Source organism: Desmodus rotundus, chromosome 4 (genome assembly GCF_022682495.2).
Source record: "Desmodus rotundus isolate HL8 chromosome 4, HLdesRot8A.1, whole genome shotgun sequence".
Classification (NCBI taxonomy): Eukaryota; Metazoa; Chordata; class Mammalia; order Chiroptera; family Phyllostomidae; genus Desmodus; species Desmodus rotundus.
In genome coordinates, this window is record NC_071390.1 from 155909208 (window position 1) to 155927241 (window position 18034).

At 38.9% G+C, this 18034-nt stretch overlaps 1 protein-coding gene across 1 annotated transcript in view; it reads right to left on the reverse strand.

Annotated features, from left to right (window-relative positions):
• Positions 1–7604, reverse strand: part of SLC30A9 (solute carrier family 30 member 9) — a 70613-nt gene extending 63009 nt beyond the window's left edge. The window contains exon 1 of the mRNA XM_053923433.2: positions 7350–7604. Coding sequence (XP_053779408.1) covers positions 7350–7461 — 112 coding nt within the window. The 5' untranslated portion in view covers positions 7462–7604. The remainder of the gene's footprint in view (positions 1–7349) is intronic.
• Between the last annotated feature and the right edge of the window lie 10430 nt (positions 7605–18034).

Genomic DNA, 18034 nt, shown 5'->3' on the forward strand with positions numbered 1-18034 from the left:
TCCAGGAAAGCATCTTCACAGCAGGCCACTCGTTTGTCAGCCCTACTCAAAATACCTTTTGTGATTATTACAGAACAAAGACAATCTGCCACATCTTTTTTTGCCCATTGATGAAGTGCTTTCATAGAGATTGCACTAAAGATATTTAAAGAGGGATTACTCCATTCTAAAAAAATCCTTCCTCAAGAGATGACTTGAGGAGGTTTTTTCTCCTTACATTTTAAAACATTACAGAAAATTTCAAACATATGCAAAGTAGAAAAAACAGTACAATAAACATCCACAAACCTATTGCCTACCTTCAACAAGTATCAACTCGTACTCAACCTTGTCTCATCTCTATGTACAGCACTATCTCCTCACCTCCATATTAATTTGATGCAAACCTCAGACATAAAATAATTTCATTCATAAAGATTTCAGTATGTATTCTAGAAACGATGGCTTTTTAAACATAGGCGCACCGATATTACAAGTAAAAAATAATAATAATTCTTTATCAATTTCCAGTTGTTATAAGTATTATAATTTGTGTGTGTGTGAACAGATCCTAGAAAGGTCCACATACTGTGATTGCCTGAGATGTCTTTGCAGTCTTTTAAGCTACAGCATGTCTTTTTTTAAGAGTAAGTTTTTATATATTGAAGAGACCAAGTCGTTTGTCCTAAATTTTTGTCCTGGTAGTTTTCTAGTCTAAATTTTGCTGATTTAATTACCTGATGTCATTTATCCTGTTTTTCTAAATGTTCTAGAAATCGATAGGCTTAAAGGCTTTATCCAAATTCTGGTTCTTTTTATTAAGACAACACTATTTGTTAGGAGGTGATGAGTTCTTGCATCAGGAGCCACGTAATATTAGTGATAGTGTATGCTGTTGTTCAATGCCTAGAACCATTATTCATTAGGCGGTTATAAAACGGTGATATTTTATCACTCCTTCATTATTAGCCAGAATGCTTCTACAAATGAAGAAAGCATTCCCTTCATTTATTTGGTTATCCAGCAGTACAGTTCATATAGGAAAGTCAGGATAAATGCTTAATTGCTTCCTTTTATTTCCTAATTCTAAAAACAATGAGTTTATCCCCTACCACCCTGCAGTAGTGACACATTAATTTGTGTGTGTGCGTGGGATGCTACGATTTCATAGATTTAAGCATTATTTTATATATTTCAATCCATTTTAGTCATTATCCTGATTAATGCTCAAATGATCCCATTTTTGGCTAGTATTCTCTTCAAATTGACTCCTGCTTTCATTTGCCACTATCTTAGTATCTTTGATAGCTTCCTTGCTGTTTTGAAAAGTCCTTAATTTTTAACTTCAGGAGAATTTCAGGTGTCAGCAACTTTAAAGTACATATTTGGCATTAAAACAAAATCGAAAACTGCACAGAACTTAACACTTTATATTCTAAAAAATACACAGGACCACAACTGAGTCAATAAAGCAAATACAATACCAAGCACAAAGCAGTAGAAGCATAAACATGTGTTTACGTAGTAAAAATAACTGAAAATGAACAGGACCAGAGTCAAATGTGTCCCCTAAGTCTTCCAGAGGTCAATCTCATTACTTACAATAGTTTTTTTCCCAAAATTTCTAAAGCACTGACATATTAAAAGCTAAATCATTATTACTAAATCACTTATTTTTAAAGAGGTTAGTAATTGTGACTTTAAAATACATGATAAGCAGAGTAGCTCAGGAGAAGCTTGCTAGGCCCCTAAAATATACCATATAGTACAGAATGCGTAAACTGTTCTTCATGGCATTATTCATCGCAGCAAAAACTGGAGACAACTTCAATGTTCCCCAATACAATGATTAAGTTATATATAACTTAGGGTACACATTTGACTCTGGTCCTGTTTGTTTTTAGTTATTGTGACTACCTAAGCAACATACACAGTAGAGAGAACTGTCAGTTTACATGGAAGAAAAAGTGTTTATATTACTTGTTGTTACGGTCTGAAAAAGGCCAAATTTCCTCTAAAAGCCAGGGCAAACGGTAAATGACAAACCAGATTGAGGATCTGTTTTGTGGTGATCAGTAGCAGTGATCTATAGAACCTATTATACTAGGTTCTATATATATAGTATTTTTATTGTATATTCATTAAAAACTATTAATAACATGTAAAACACTCATGTTATAATGACTTCACAAGAGACAAAATAATACATATGAATTTACCTATTACAAATGTGACTGGTAAAATACCTGGATTCTACATAACTTTTTCTCTAGACCTTATACTTTTGTATATTTTCAAAATAAAAGCCTAAATGTTAAAAGCAAAAAGTATTTACATTGCTAAGTTACTTTAATATTATTACTGCTAATATTAACACACTAGCCCTGGCTGGTGTAACTCAGTGGATTGAGCATGGGCCTGCCAAAGGGCTGCCAGTTCGATTCCCAGTCAGGGCACATGCCTGGGTTGTGGGCCAGGTCCCCAGTTGGGGACACGTGAGGGGCAACCACACATTGATGTCTCTTTCCCTCTATTTCTCCTTCCCTTCCTCTCTCTCTAAATAAATAAATAAAATCTTTAAAAAGTTATTAACACACTATTTCTAGTTTAGTTTCATGCTTTCAGCTAGGCAAAAAATGCAGGAAATTCCTTTTACGCATAATCATCTAGCAAGCAAGTGTGACCTAGACAGGGTAGCTCAACCTAAAAGACTTGCTGATGTGATTTTCCTCCAGAACAGAGTAAGAGAATCCTTTTTTTTTTTCAGGTAAAGAATATGAGATGCTGGCAACTTCCTGCACTGCCTCTTGGCATACATCTCCACAGCCTTGCTTATTCTTGTTAATATTTGCTTTAAAAAAGGAAAAACAGCAACAACAGAAGAGGTGAGGTCCCAGGCCAGCATTTCTAATGAAAGAGCCCTTGCTGGCCACTTTCTAGCCCAGTACCTGGCATATTTCTGTACGGTACTTGTGTTGGCTCATCCCTAGTGTCCGCCCAGTAACGGTGGGCATGGTGTCTGTCTGGTTCAGCACTAACCACCAGCACCAGCGCGTCTTTACTGAATGATCCTCGCTCACAAAAACCCGAGGCATACACTAAGCCTACCCTTATTCCACAGTCACAAATTCTATCATTAACTTCAACTACACAGAATCACGGTGTCAGTCTGCCAAAATGATCTTTTGTAATTGTCAATGTTCCCATCAGTTATTTAAGGGAGGGGGTGCTGGAGACAAAAGTTAAGTTGTTAAAATTCCCACTCTACTTTTCTTATGGTAATAAACATGAGCACATTAGAGACAGATATAAAATACAAAGGTTTAATTTCTATCTTTTTATTTAAAAACTACACTTTCATGAATCTCACATTTAAGCAAAAGCATGTAACTGTTAATTTAATATGCAGTACTTAAAGGAGCATTCTCTGACCTCAAATTTGTGTCAAGTGAGGCAAGGCATAAATACATGAAAAAAATAAGTTAAGTACTCTATGCAAAGTCAAAAAAACTTAAAAAGGATATACAAGGGGGGACCAAAAAAATGAAATTTATTCATATAAAATTGTGTATTTATTCTAATATGTTTAAACTTCAGTCACCTTCAAAGTACTCTCCATTTGACACAATATTACTATAGAGACTTTTTTCCACTGCTCAAAACAGCATTTGAACTCATCCACTTTGATGCCTTTTAGTGAGTGCCTCTGCTGCTTTTGTTTCACCTCTGCCACATCACCAAAACTTTTCCCTTTCAGGGCTTTTTCATCCTGGGGGGGAAAAAAAAGTTGCTAATAGGGAGGGTGTGGCACCAGGACAGGGGGAGAGGTCATGCCTTTTTTGGTCAAAAACTGCTAAGAATGCAGCCTCTCACAACAACGCCAGCTGGTAAGCTGATACATGAATTCCTTGAACACTAACCTAGTGGGGGAAGGCTGTACTACAAGGGGCCACCCTCCATAAGATAATTCTGGTTTTGAGGGGTCTCCCCTCTATTTACTATAGAAACTAGGTAATTTTTATTACTTAAAACAGCAGCCTCTACCTCTTTGGCACCAGCGACCCATTTCAAGGAAGACAACTTTTCCACAGACAAGAAGGGAGGACAGGAGGCAGAGCTCAGGTGGTATGCAAGCTCAGCTTCACTCACTGACCTGCCACTCACATCCTGCTGTGCAGCCCAGTTCCTAACAGGCCACAGACCAGTACTGGTCCGCAGCCCAGGGACTGGGGACCCCTGATTTAAAAATATATGTTTAGTCATCCCTATATGCCAAGGTTGTAGGTTCGATCCCCAGTCAGGGCACATAAAAGAATAAACTAATGAGTGCATTAATAAGTGGAACAACAAACAGGTGTTTCTCTCTCTTCCTCTCTCTAAAAATCAATTAAAATTAAAAAAATAAAGGTATATGTTTATTGTAGATCATCTAAAAAACACATAAAGTTAAAAAAAATTTAACAGCTCTGGCCCAGTAGCTCAGTTGGTTAGAACATGGTCCTGATACACCAAGCTTGTGGGTTGGATCTCTGATCAAGGGATATACAAGAATCAACCAATGAATGCGTAAGTAAGTGCAAGAGGCAACTGATGTTTCTCTCTAAAATCCATAAAAATTTTTAAAATTTTTTCTAAAGAAATTCACTGTTAATATCACAGTATATATTCTTACTAAATTTTTTCTAGTTTTACCTAATACAGTACATCAAGAGCAGCTTCCCATTGTCACTAAATATTCTAAATTATTATTTTTAAAGAGTTGCATGTATCATGAACCCATATTAAATGTACCATAAGGGATGGATCCCTTTAAGTAGGATCTCTGAGTCAGAAGGTGTTAACCTTTAAAGTTCTTTATATACAAAGAATAACTGACCTCTAAAACACTGTGCAACTCTATGCCCCAATCAGTAGTAAGAGAGTGCCTGCTTTCGTGCAACATCAATGTGAGGTACCACTATGAAAAACTTAGCCAATGTAGGCAGGCAATGAATAGTAAATTCTTAAACTTACATTTCTGTGTTTATTAGTGAATATAAAACAATTTTGCATTTTTATCGGCCACTTGAACTTTACAGACTTCTTATTCATTTCGTTTGCCCACTTTTCTACTGGCATGTACATGGGTCTGTAAAAACGATTTATAAATTAGGGATACTAACTCTGTAACTGCACTGTCCAATACAGCAGTCACTGTTATTTGAGCACTTGAAATGTGGCTACTCTGAACTAAGATGTGCTTTAAGTGTAAAATATAGAATGGACTTCAAAAATTTAGTAGAAAAAACAATACAAAACATCTCAATAATTTTAATATTATGTGTTGAAATACTTTAACTATACTGGATAAACTACATAATTTTAAGTTTCATATTATAATTTATTATTTTCATCTATTTTTTAAAATATGGCTATCGAGATAACTGAAAATTACATACATCGCTCACATATTTCTTTGGACAATGCTGCTCTAGAATACTGTTTTCCTTTTCATCTTTAAATATTTTCAGTGTTAGTTTGAGAAACAGGCACTTCTCACTGTATGCAAAAGAAGCAGTAGCTTCCCTCAGTTTCCTCCTCTTCTCATTCTTCCTAAGATTTTCCCAGCCCCATATTCTCTCACATAGGAATTTTAGAAGTATAAATGAAACTGTATTTCTTGATAAAGAAAAATGTTTTTAGAAATTTTTCCCTAAAGTTCTTCAAATATTCTTTACTTCTTACATGCATCCAACTTCAACAGTACTCGTTTTCCAAATGATTTATAAATTTTACCATTATGATAGCCCTTTAAAAAAGTTTTAGTATTATTGAAACTCAATTTTCACAAAGAAGGCTATTTTTAAAACCTAGTAGGTGTTTTTTTTAGTGTGAAAACATATTTTAATTTTTTGGTAATAAACATTCCAAAGAACTCTGCGAAGTCGTTCTGATGAGATAGGTAGTAATTACCTATGGTTCACAGATGGATGAGACAAAGAGCATGTAATTTTCAACATGAAAGCTACAGAAAATAGGGATTACAAATAACACTCTTTCAACACCTTTTAACCAACACTTAAAGGGCACTTTAGCTTAAACTCAACAGCCACTGCACCTAATTAAGTGTAATATGCAGAAATTGCTTGGTCAATGGAAGCCTTTACCTGGGTATTTTGGAGTGAGTATAACCAAATGATTCACTTTGTTCATAAGAGAACCAGGTACATTGCCAATATGAAAAACTCAACGATTATACTTTTCCATCACCACCAAAAAGCCCCAAGAACATTTCTAAAATTTTAAGAGCCAGTTCTTACATTTATTGCAAATAAAAAATAGAAATATATTCTTATTTGCACAGCATAAACATTACCATAGCTTTTATCATAAACTTGAATGACTTGTCTACAGCCTCCAACTTCTACTGCGAGGTCACAAAAATGCTCCAAGGTTTTCAAACATGAATTTTTGAGGAATGTCTCTGTAAATACTCTTTGCATCCCCACGAACCCGAGGGATTAGATTAGGGGTGGGTTTGTTTCAAACTTCTCCCTCATTGTTCCGAAGTGTCAAGCTCCGGCGTGTGGCAGAACGGAAGCCTGATTAAAACTTCGAAGTTCAATGCTATTTTGGAAACTATGGGATAATTTGAGTCAGAAAAAGAAAAAACTCTTAAGTAGAAGGATAAAAATTCTCATCAATCACCTTTTTCTGGGTTACAGCTCCGGTAGACACTTTTGCACCAAAGACTACTCAACGAGACTGAAGAGTTTTGTTTTTAAGCCCCAAGGTGGGCTCGTTCAATGACTGTGGGATGGTCAAACCCTCATACTTAAGAATGAGTCATACATGTTGAATAGCAACCCCCCGCGCGTTCCTCCTTTCAGAAAATTTAAGCAAGTTGGGACTCCGAGAAAGGGGCAGGGCAAGAAAATCTACTGGGCTACAAGACCTCAATGAAGGTGAGTCGGTGAGCTCCAAAGACCCCGGAACTTCGTGGAGCCAGTTATTTCCCACTGCCTAGGGTGTGTGTGGCGGGGGGTGGGGGGGTGGGGGGGGTGGGGGGGTGGGGGGGGGTCACCGTCGGACACCGCCGTGCATAGGCAGAAAGGGGTCGGCTTCAAGGCTGTAACCCGGCCTCGGGCTGCCCGAAAGTTTCTGCGGAACCTGTGCTAGTGTCTTAGGTGAGACCAGAGTCAGGAAGGCCTGTCATGAGCCCCCCAGGCTGGGCGGGCCACAGTGCAAAGGCGGAGACCTGAAAGGAGTAGGGGCTGGAATTGGGGAAGGGCTAGCGGGCGTACTGCCCCAGGCGAGGCGCAGAGCCAACGGCTCGGTCCGGTCCTCCAGTCCGGCTTCCGCGGAGGCAGCAGCCGGGGCCGGACACTCACCCTGGCGCTCGCTGGAGCCGCGGGCCGCCACCCTGCAGCGCAGACGGAGCCGGCACACGGAGGACCAGCTACATCTGTGGGCCGCTGCGGCGGCGGCCAAGCCCGGTAGCATCCTGGCGGGGCGAAGGCCCCGACTCGTTCACTGCCTCCCGCCTCCGCGTCGCCGCCAGCACCAACTGACTCCATAGACCGGGGACCGGGGAGCAGAGACGCCTGGGCCGCCGCGGGCGGCCTCAGTAACCCGGAAATGAGTAAAACGTTATTTACCGGCGCCCGCCGCGGAGGCGGCGGAAGTGACGTGAGCGAATCGCCAGGCTCTGCGTTCGTGGGACAGCGGGGAGCGGCGTGGGTAAGGCGTGGCTGTAATTGAATATTGGCGTGTGTTTTTTGTCTTCCTGTGCATCTGCTCTTTTTTGTCTTCCTTTGAAATCACCGTGTAAATTGTTTTCAACTTAACAGCCAAGAAAGCCTTGAGAGAATTGACAGCCTTTGGGACTTTTGCGTGCTGTTTTTCTGGGCTTGAAACCTGGGTCAGGTGGTTGGAAGTAGGAGGAAAGTTGGGAAGGAAATGATGGGGCACTCAAGAGTTGGGAAATTTTAGTATAAGGTAAAAAGTTATAAGCCTAGTAAGTAGTGTATATGTTAAAGCTTTTGTTTCAAGAAACTACAGATAAGGCCTGTTCTGGCTCCTGGGAAAACAGCGGATCTCCTGGGGCACTGCTAAAGTTTATCGCCTGGGGACAACTGGAGGCATCCTGGCCTTTGCGTTCCAGGGAGAAACACACGACCACCCCACCCTGGGAACAACTAACTGCCCAGGACAGGAATGTTACAGTTTCTCTCACCTCATCCTCTCAACTTCAAAACCCCTCACCGCACCTTGTTTATTCCCTGCTATAAAAACCTTGGCCTGGAAAGAAAAGACAAGATGGTCTGTTAAGGTATAAACTCTCATCTTCTCAGATTGCGGGCCACCTGAATAAAGCGCCCGTAAAGAATCAATTGCTGTCATTGCTTATTGGGTTTGGTAGTGACAAGCAGCCCAAAGGCCACTGTCTTTCCCAGTTTCAGAAGAACGCTGGTCTTCTGATTCTGTCCACAGAGCCTTCCCTTGTAAGCCCAAACGGAGGCCAGCCTGTCTTCCGTACTTTTCCAACCTTTACCAGAGTATATTGTTCTTCGCATCTTATGTATCATTCTGTGTCAAGTACCATGAAGACAGGTACCCACTGTGGAATCAGCTACTTGCCCTACTGAACCTCTGATTTTCGTAAACACAACAGAATAAGGCTTTTATGAATTCAAGATTTGTCTGCATAATCAGAGATGTGCAGTCATCTAAACAACTCAGTTTGGTCCTAGGGATAAAGAGACCAGAACAATATTAGCCTCAGCTTTATCTCTGACATGCTCATTCAGGTCTTAGCTCAAACTCAAGAGAGGCCTTTCTTGACCAGCCTTTGCTGAAGTAGGCTGGTTATATTCTTCCTTGTTGCTCCATATACCTTTCTTCAAGATGCTTATGAAATTATTTTATTTTCTGTCTCAGAAAATAAAACATCACGATCCTGGCATCTTTTGTACATTGCTATTTCCCAGGGGACGAAACAATGTCTGGTGCAAATAAATCAATTGGGGTTGCAGGGTAGTTTGTTTTAATCTGAGTCACCTGACTATATTACCACGTAATAACTATTGCAAGGGGAAATAAATTAGCATGTTCTTAATTTGAAGAGATCAACAGTCTTTTATGCTAACTATAACAGATTAATGAAGTCATGGTGATTAAATTATCGCAAAATTGGTAAGCAGATTGAACTTCCTAAGACAAACAATTTAAACATTAAGTGGTTAAATATTTAAAAATGCTGTTCCACCGCCATCTGCTCTTCCCCTTCAGTATCTCCCATACTCACTTCCTCACTCTCCTGGTGGAGCTGATCTCACCCACACCTGCCAGGCTGGGGTCAGGCAAACCCAGCCATAGACTATAAAACTAAATGCACTGTACTTGGCACCATGTCCAGGTCCAATTGCATGGACTGCCTGGGCAGCCACAGTGTGGCCCACTGCTCCTCCAGGTGTGCCTGGGTCCCACTCTTGCTTCTGGAGAGGGCCTTTTCTGTCTGACACTCCAGGGACCAAACCTGCAACCCAAGCATGTACCCTGACCAGGAATTGAACCTGCTGGTCAGAGCCAAAATATCATTTGTTTCATTAATAGTTAATAGCTTTTGTGTTTTGTTCAGGAAATTTGTGCCTAATCCATGGTACTTGTGAAGTTTTGGGGTGTCTTCAAGAAGAGGAGACTGGTATCTCCACCCCAATCTGGATGTTTGCTTAGCCACCAAGCTTGCCAAGCTGTCTCAATGCTATGAATTTGGAGGAAATTTTGAGCATTCTGCGACAGTTGGTACAGGGACTAGAATTCCTGTGCATCACAGACTGTGGATCCTGTCTGGTCCTACAGATCTCAGAGCTGGAATCACAGAATAAATGAGACTGAGGGCTGTAGACTTCTCATGCAACACCACCACATGCAGCAAGAGGTATGTATGTATCAAATAAATGTAGTTCACCATTGCCAAATGGGAGTCAGCGGACAGACGCAGCAAGTCTTGCAAGGAGCTACATAAAGGACATTGAGTTTCTCAGTGGGGCCTGTTGAGATCCCCATATATATATCCTCGCTGACAATGAGCTAGATAGAGCAGTGACCTACAGAAAAGGGAAACTTACCACACTCAGGCACTTAAAGTATTGCCTGTTTTCTTTCCTTGAATTTTGACCCACCCATCAGAAGAACAAGTATGCTTTCCTCTTAAATGTTAAATGACTTTTGACGTACATTCCTAAAAGGCTATTTCAGCCCTTTGGATCCTTTCCCTCTTCCAGAAATCTGCATGCTGTGTTCTCAGCATTGCACTCAGTTTCCTCATCCCCTTCTCCTCCCCTTTTCTACAGGTACCCTCACAGTTCTGCCCCCCTAGCCCTCCACCTACCCACCCAGCTGCAGGTCCCACTCTCCCCAGCCTAAGCACATCATGCTGCCTTTGCAGCAGTGGTTCTCAACCAGTGGCAACTCTTGGCAGTGTCCGGAGACATTTTGATTCTCACAACTGGATACTACTGCGTCTAGTGGGAAGAGGCCAAAGGTGCTGCCAAATATCCTCCCAACACATAGGGTAGCCTGTTATAACAAAGAATTATACCCTCAAAATGTCAGAAAGAAACCCTGCTTCTGTTAGTCACAATTCAGAACTACCTATTAGGCAATGTCCACCAGTTTCTATCAAATATATGTGGATGTGTACGTTACATATTTTTTAAAATCCTTACACATGGCATGTTGATACTGACAGTTTTTCCCACTCACCAGCTCTGTCCTTGTCTTCCCCACTTCAGCATCACTGCTGGGTATCAGGGAGAGAGGAATAGAGAGTAATATTCTTCTTGCCTCAAATATCTATACAAGTGGGATGGGGAGGTAAAAAGATAAACAGGCCTAGATTCTTGCTTTATTTTATATTCAGCCTTTTGCAAACCTGTCTTCCAAATATTTCAACAGCATGGACATCTTCATTAGCACTTCACTGTTCCCACCAGTTTTACTGCACCTCCTCCTGACACCTCCAACACTCCTTTTCTTGTTGTTGGGTAGCACGGTGGAAGTATTTATGAGATTTCTGTAGAACTTCACACCAATGATTTGCTCTTTAAAATATTCAGGCCTTTTTAGCCTGCTTTGTAAAAATATAGGTTGAATTGAGTCGATTCTGGTATTAATTTTGGCTGTGCTATATTCATTTCTGGATACAAGCAGCTACAGAGAAATTGAAATAGGAAGAAGAGAATTCCGTCCCTGCCCTGTTTCATAGCTAAGGAGCCAAGCTTGGAGAAGGGAAGCCAAAGCATGGTTTGTAACAGGCCGAAAAAATGCCCCTGAATGCTGAGGCCTGAGGAGTGCCCATGAAATAGTTAACTAGCTTGACTGGGCTTTAGCTTATTTATAATAACGAGTAAATCAATTGAAGAATTTCACATTTCTCTTTGTATTTAAACAGAAGTAGACCATTAAGAGCCATGAGACTTTCCAAGGATTGAGGTAATTACTAAACCCACATGGCTATAACAAATGAATTGCAAGCAAAGGCCAGAGTACAAAAAAATAATTATTCATTAACTTGCACTGTAGCATCTGCTACGTGTTATTTCAGCAACTGAATTATGCAACAATGACAGTGAATTCTACACTTAAATATCTAATAATTTAGCAGTCATTCCCATTCCATATTTGCAAAAAAAAGAAAAAAGAAAAGTTATTGAAAAAGTGGTTGAATGGTGTCAAGACTAGTTATGGAATCTAATACACCATTTGAGCTGGGCAGCACATTTGCTGACCTAGCTGTTGAATACAGTGGTTTTTATGGTACCAGGTGAGAAGCTCTGAGACAGCCCAATATTTTACAACCTTGCTGTTTTTTTCTGATAACGGGCTAATACTCTTATTCCTTTTACATAAGTAAAGAAAGCATCAAATTGTTTAGTCACTCCACACCCCAGCCAAGAAGTACAAGTCCATGATGGAAACCATACTCCAGGCAATGAGTTTTGGCTATTTACAAGGATGTCAAAAGAGAAAATAGCAACTGATAAAGCTTAGAACCAAGTTCAGGAATGAAGACATAAATTTGAGAGCAGACATTGTTTAACAGTTGCTATTGAAAACAAATTCTGGATTAAACATCAGGTTTTTAACTAAATCAGGTCTCCAGATCTGGAAATTTTTTTTTAATGATAAAATTCATTTCCAATAAAGGACATTTATATTTTGCGGCTGCTCAGCACACTTCAAACGTACTTCAAATATCTGGGGAATTTCCAGTCTTGTGGGTTTACCTCCCCAAGGTAGATGTTTGGAATTTGCTTTCCCAGGCTCCTTTGCAGCTAGGGCCCAAAGGTGTGATAAGAGGCTCTAAGCAACCATCGGAAAGGCTTCAGATTGAAAGAAAAAAATGGGAAGAGCAAGGCATCTCATGGAATACATTTTGGCGAGGGAGGAGATGTAAGGCAAAGATACATCCAGTTTTCAGAGGTAACAGGGGCAGACATCCAGGAGTGTGTCCCAATAATAGTGATGACTATCTCCAAGGGAAACTGCAGTTAAGACGCTGCATCCTTCCACACCCGATCCTCCCCTCCTTCGGGATTGTTAGCTACCCAATATCTGTTTTTAAAAAATCCTTTTCTGTTTGACTGACTAGAATGGATTTCGTTCAAGTAATGTGTGTGCATACATTAAGTACCTACTATGTTCTAGGAACTGGCTTTTAGCAATGAAAAAACAGAAAGTGATTCTTGTCCTAATGAAGCTTGTACTCCCATGGGGGAGACAGACGATAAAAGAAATAAATATATGGTAGTGCTAGTGTTATATGATAAGCACTAACAGAGAATGATAAGTACTGTTGACAAAAATAAAGCAGGGAAGAGAGAAGAAATGCTCCAACTGGTTCTGCTCTTGAGAGTGGGCAGATTGCAGAACTGGAGTGTCCACGAGGTTGCGGGGGCAGTCCTCATGGGGACCAGACCCCCAGATGAAATATTCTATGCAGTTGGATCTTTCCTCATTACGCTGATACTTTTTCTTCTTCTCTGACTTAGGTAATATCATTTTAAAAACACACTTCTATTAAAAAACTACCCTTCTATTAATGCAGCGTCTAGAATTCAGCATTCTAGAAAATGGAAGGGAATGGCAGGGAAGAAAATCCCATCCCATCATACATTAATGATTCTGATCCTGTATTACTCTGTTTTTCAAAAAAGGGAAGAGACATGAAGAGTGATTAAACGCATTGTTACCCACCATCACAGGTCTGTACAGAGTAGTTACTACTGAAACCTGGGTTCTGACCCTTACTCTATGCTCTTACCATTGTATCACAGTATGCTGTAATCTCCGAAATTTAAACTGACAAGTTAGCGATGGCCGGGTAGCTCAGTTGATTAGAACTCGTCCCGATACACCACAATTGTGGATTCCATCCCTGGTGAGGGCACATGTAAGAATCAACCAGTGAATGCATAAAGGAGTGGAACAACAAATCAATGTTTCGCTTTCTAAAATCTATTTTTAAAAATTAAAAAAAAATTATAAAAATAAAGTTACAGTACCTGGGTTGGGGAGAAAATGGGATGTGGTCATCATTATAAACATCCATTATTACTAAACAGTACCTGGAAAATGATTAGTTATTTTCTGACTCTTTGGGATGTAAGTGGGAAATTATGATAACTATGCAATTTATTCAGTAAAGCACTCCACGGAATTGTTCTGAATTATAGATGACAGCCAGAATGTTTTGAGACCTTTTATGTGAAGCACTATGTTAAAACTCTCAGGGCTTGGCTCATTTTATTTTGTAACGTATGGGGTATTAGCCCCATCTTACTGGAGAAACAGGTCACATAGCTAAGAAGTGACTGAAACCAGGTCTGTCAATCTTCAGGACCCTAGGGCTTGGCCAAGGTTCACTGCCTCCCTGGTCTTACTTCCTCTACTTCTAAGGCGTCTCACTTAGGATAAGAATCAAGTCATTCCCAATTTTTAGCAGATTCCCTAAAGAAGACAGAATTGTAATTCTGGGCCTCATTCTCTGCACATTATAGATAAATTTAGTTTTGAGCATTTTATAGGATATTTTTGCATCCTTTTTATGCATTCATTTGGAAAAGTTTACAAAGAGCATGTGCTAGAGGGGACTTTTAATCAGTTACTGATTTTGAAGATGTACTTCTGGAAAGAGCTCTTACAGTTACAGAAGCTGATCTGAGTTTACTAAGTAACAGCACTTTTGCTTTCTGTTTCTGGAATTTACTTGAAAGTAAAAAAATTAAATCTGTCAACACAAGGTTGTGTACTTTACTGAGGAGAAAAAGAAAAATAAATTATTTTAACAGATCCAAAGTTTCTTTTTTGCCCAGAAAGGTGTTGACGTAAAACATAGCAACTTAAGTTTTAACTAACACTGATTCATCAAGTAGGATCTTGAGGGAAGTTCTTTAAATTTCAAGAATCTCAGAATCTCCTAAGGTAAAATGAGAAGGATAATATAAAATGTAGCTATTTGTTTATACACACCTTTATAGTGTACAAATAAGTTCACCTTCAAAAATCTTCAACACAATTCTCTGCTGGCCACATTCTACAAATGAAGAAATTGAGGCTCAGTGAAACAGAGAGAATGTCTGCAGGCTGGAAGGACCATTTGTGGACTTCCTGACATTATCCTGATGTTCTATGTATTTGTAACTCCTTGATTATGTTTTGACATTTGAGCTGGTATATGAAGTTGAATATATTACCAGAAAGGAACCTGGAGACAGCCTGAATTAAAAAAAAAAAAAAAAAAAAAAACACAGAGAATGTGGTGAAACATTTATTTACTTTTCCCATGAAGTCTCAACAGATCACAGAGTCCAGCTCAGATAGACATTGGTCCCCTTTTCCTCTCGGCTCCTGTTCTCTCTACCACCTACCCACCCTCTATCCTTTCTCCCAAATCTTTTCCTGTCCTCTGTTTCCCATTAGGTCCCATCTCTACCTTGATGGGCAATAAAGGATTGATTATTCAGGTCCCATCTATCTTTGGAGAAAACTTGGGGTCATTTTGAGTCTTCAGAATAAAACTCTACTAAATAAACCTTTCTCAGAATGCTGACTGGTTCTCAAATGTCAAAGCCTAACTTTGAACAGATTGTTTCTGTTGGTATGGCCAACTAGACACACCCCCAAATAATCTTTCAGCTAAAATCAACCTAAAAATATGTTATATAGTAAACATACATGCACACACTTTAAAAGCAACTCCAAGAAGGCAAAATGTAAAAATTTGCAGGATGAATGTAGACATACAGGTAATCCATTCTAGCAACTAGCAAACTTGGGGTAGGAGGAGGGACACCGAGTGCAAGAGAGAAAGAAGGCCCACCCAAGGAGGGGAAGTTGCATAACTACTGCATTTGAAGTCTAATGAGACAGCTAGGAAGGTGGCCTGTCTACCTTGGTGCCAGGTAAAGAGAAGAAAAATCTCCCCTAAGAAGTCATAACCACAAGTCAGTATTCTTAATGCTGTGCCCCAAATTTATACTTCTTATGAAGAAAAAACATCAAGCTAAAAATTTAAAGTGGTCCCAGATTGGTAGTGCCCCATGGCACCTGGCAGAAGTAAATGTAAATTCTTTTAACCTCACTCTTCAGCATGAGTCTTGAAATTTCTAAAGTTTAATGAAAAAATATATAGTAGCAAATGTGTATAAATCCCAAAATGGTGGAGGGACAGAAATGAGATGGGAAAATTCCAATCAAAACAAAACCCAAGCAAAGATTACACAGAAATGACACAGATGTCTGTGAGTGATAATGTATTAATGCAAGGAAAGAATTTGAATATTTGGTATAAATGGTTATGCAATACTGTTTTTTTCTTGGCATGGTACTTAGATCCATTTATAAGAGAACCATTATTGATGACCAAAAAATGTTCACTTATAGGAGAAGAGTATCTTCTCTCATCCTTGCTCAAAACTTTGAAGACAAGTAAATTTCTAGGATGACCTTCTAAGGTTGGGCAAACGGCAAACAATATAGAGGCATCTCCTAGGTATTGAATCATTTATTCTATACATTTTAAAAAAGAACGAGCTAACTGTCTGAATACCCATTATGCGGGCACTCCCCAAACACCCATGGCTGCCGTTTCCTAAGACTGCCACTTAGATATAAAATGATCCTCCCTGAGCACAGTTTGAGTGAGGGTTGTACTCTAACGATTTCCTCCATAAACCATCAGTCAGGAATTCCCACTGACTCCTCGTGGAATTGCGGTTTCCCAGTCTTTCAAAGTAGACAGAAGTCTGGCTACTTGTCTCATAAATACAATGCAGAAAATTATCAGCTTAGGCATCTTGAAAACGAATAGTAGTGATAATGGTCTAAAAACTTTTATAACATTAAAAGGTTGGTATCATAATAAGCCCTATATAACCTTGATTAGGAGTTTGATGTAAAAACCAACTAGAAAAAAAATCAAGAGCCAAGCAATGTTTCTTTCCTCCCCCACCCCTATGGTTTCTTATTACATGCATAATGAGAGCCACTAGAATTATTTTTTGGAAAACTTGCCACCAGGGGGCAGTTTGCTTATAATTAAAAAGATTACAGTATCTTAAAATTTGAAAATCTGCTAACAGTATATAGAAAATAGATGAAGACTTTATAAACCTGCTTCAAGGTTATTTGTACATTTTAATGCCAAAGCATTAAAAGATACTGATGTTATATTTAAAGCATATTAGTACTATGTAAATATGTATATAGTTTCCACCTCCACAACCCTTTTTAGAGCAAATACAATGAACATAAAAACCAGAGTTGTAATAAGCCTTACATATCCACTGACTTTACCACAATATTAAAAGGCAAAGAAAAAATATCCTCTGGTAGGTTTTAACTGTTTGGGTAAATGTTGAATTACTACTCCACTTTGAAAAATATTTTCTTCCCAGAAATATATCCATAACTAAAAATATAAAAGGCCCCAAATAATTTTTCTGAAAGTTGTTCCAATGTTTTTGTAAGAAGTGTTCTGCTTTTATTTTGAAATTGAGGATTGTCCTCAGAAAAGGGGAATACAAAGTTCATATAAAAAACACATTAAAAATAAGTCCAATAGTACAGTAAGTCCAAAAAGGAAGTTTAACCTTTTAGAAAAGGGGGCAAAGTGTAATTTCTGAGCATTTCAAAAGATGAACTATATGCTTTGGATATTATTAAATTGAACTACAAAACATGAACCTGATAATTCAGTGTCAAGGACCATTACTCCAGATTAGAGAAACCTGTTTATACAACTGTATCTTTTGTGAATTCAAAAAAAGAGACATATCCACATTATTCTGGATCACTGCCAAGTTTCACCTCTTTGTCTTCAGGGCTTTTGGTTTGTTACTTAAATGAAATGGCCTATTACTCTTGGAACTCTAGGTAATAATGGTTGTGGAGTTCCAAATTTTAAGAATTTAATTTAAAAAAATACTACAAACTACTGGGTATTTTTTAACAAATACACATTTAAAAATAAAATTGGGACTACATTGACCTAAATCTCACAATTTAATTATTTGGAAATATTTACAAAGCGATTTAGTGAAAACAATGGTTCTAATATCAAATCTCTTTCTTAATTTAGTGTCAGCCCCAAATTACTTACCCCCTTCTTTGGCTAACAGCACCCCCGTCCTTTGAACTAACCTGCCCCACCATCTGGTAAGACCACCTAATTCCCACACTTCCATGGTTTCAAGAAAACTCATTAGATACACTTTTCCCTTGTGTAGGGAAGAGTATAGTGTGGGAAGGCAAAATCTCCCTTTCTACCATTTTGCCAAGAGGATGGTGGTCTCCGACTTCCTCTAAGAGCAGAAGTAGGAGAAAAGTCTTCCTTCCACTGAAATATACTAGAATTTCCTTTCATTTTATGCTTGTTATAAAATTGTGCACCCCTTTTTCAATTTTTAATTTCTAGTCATCTAGCCTAAAACTTTTTTAAATATTAATCTCAAAGAAGATTCGTATCTGAGACACACAATGAAAATTTTACAGAGTGATGCAAAATAATGCA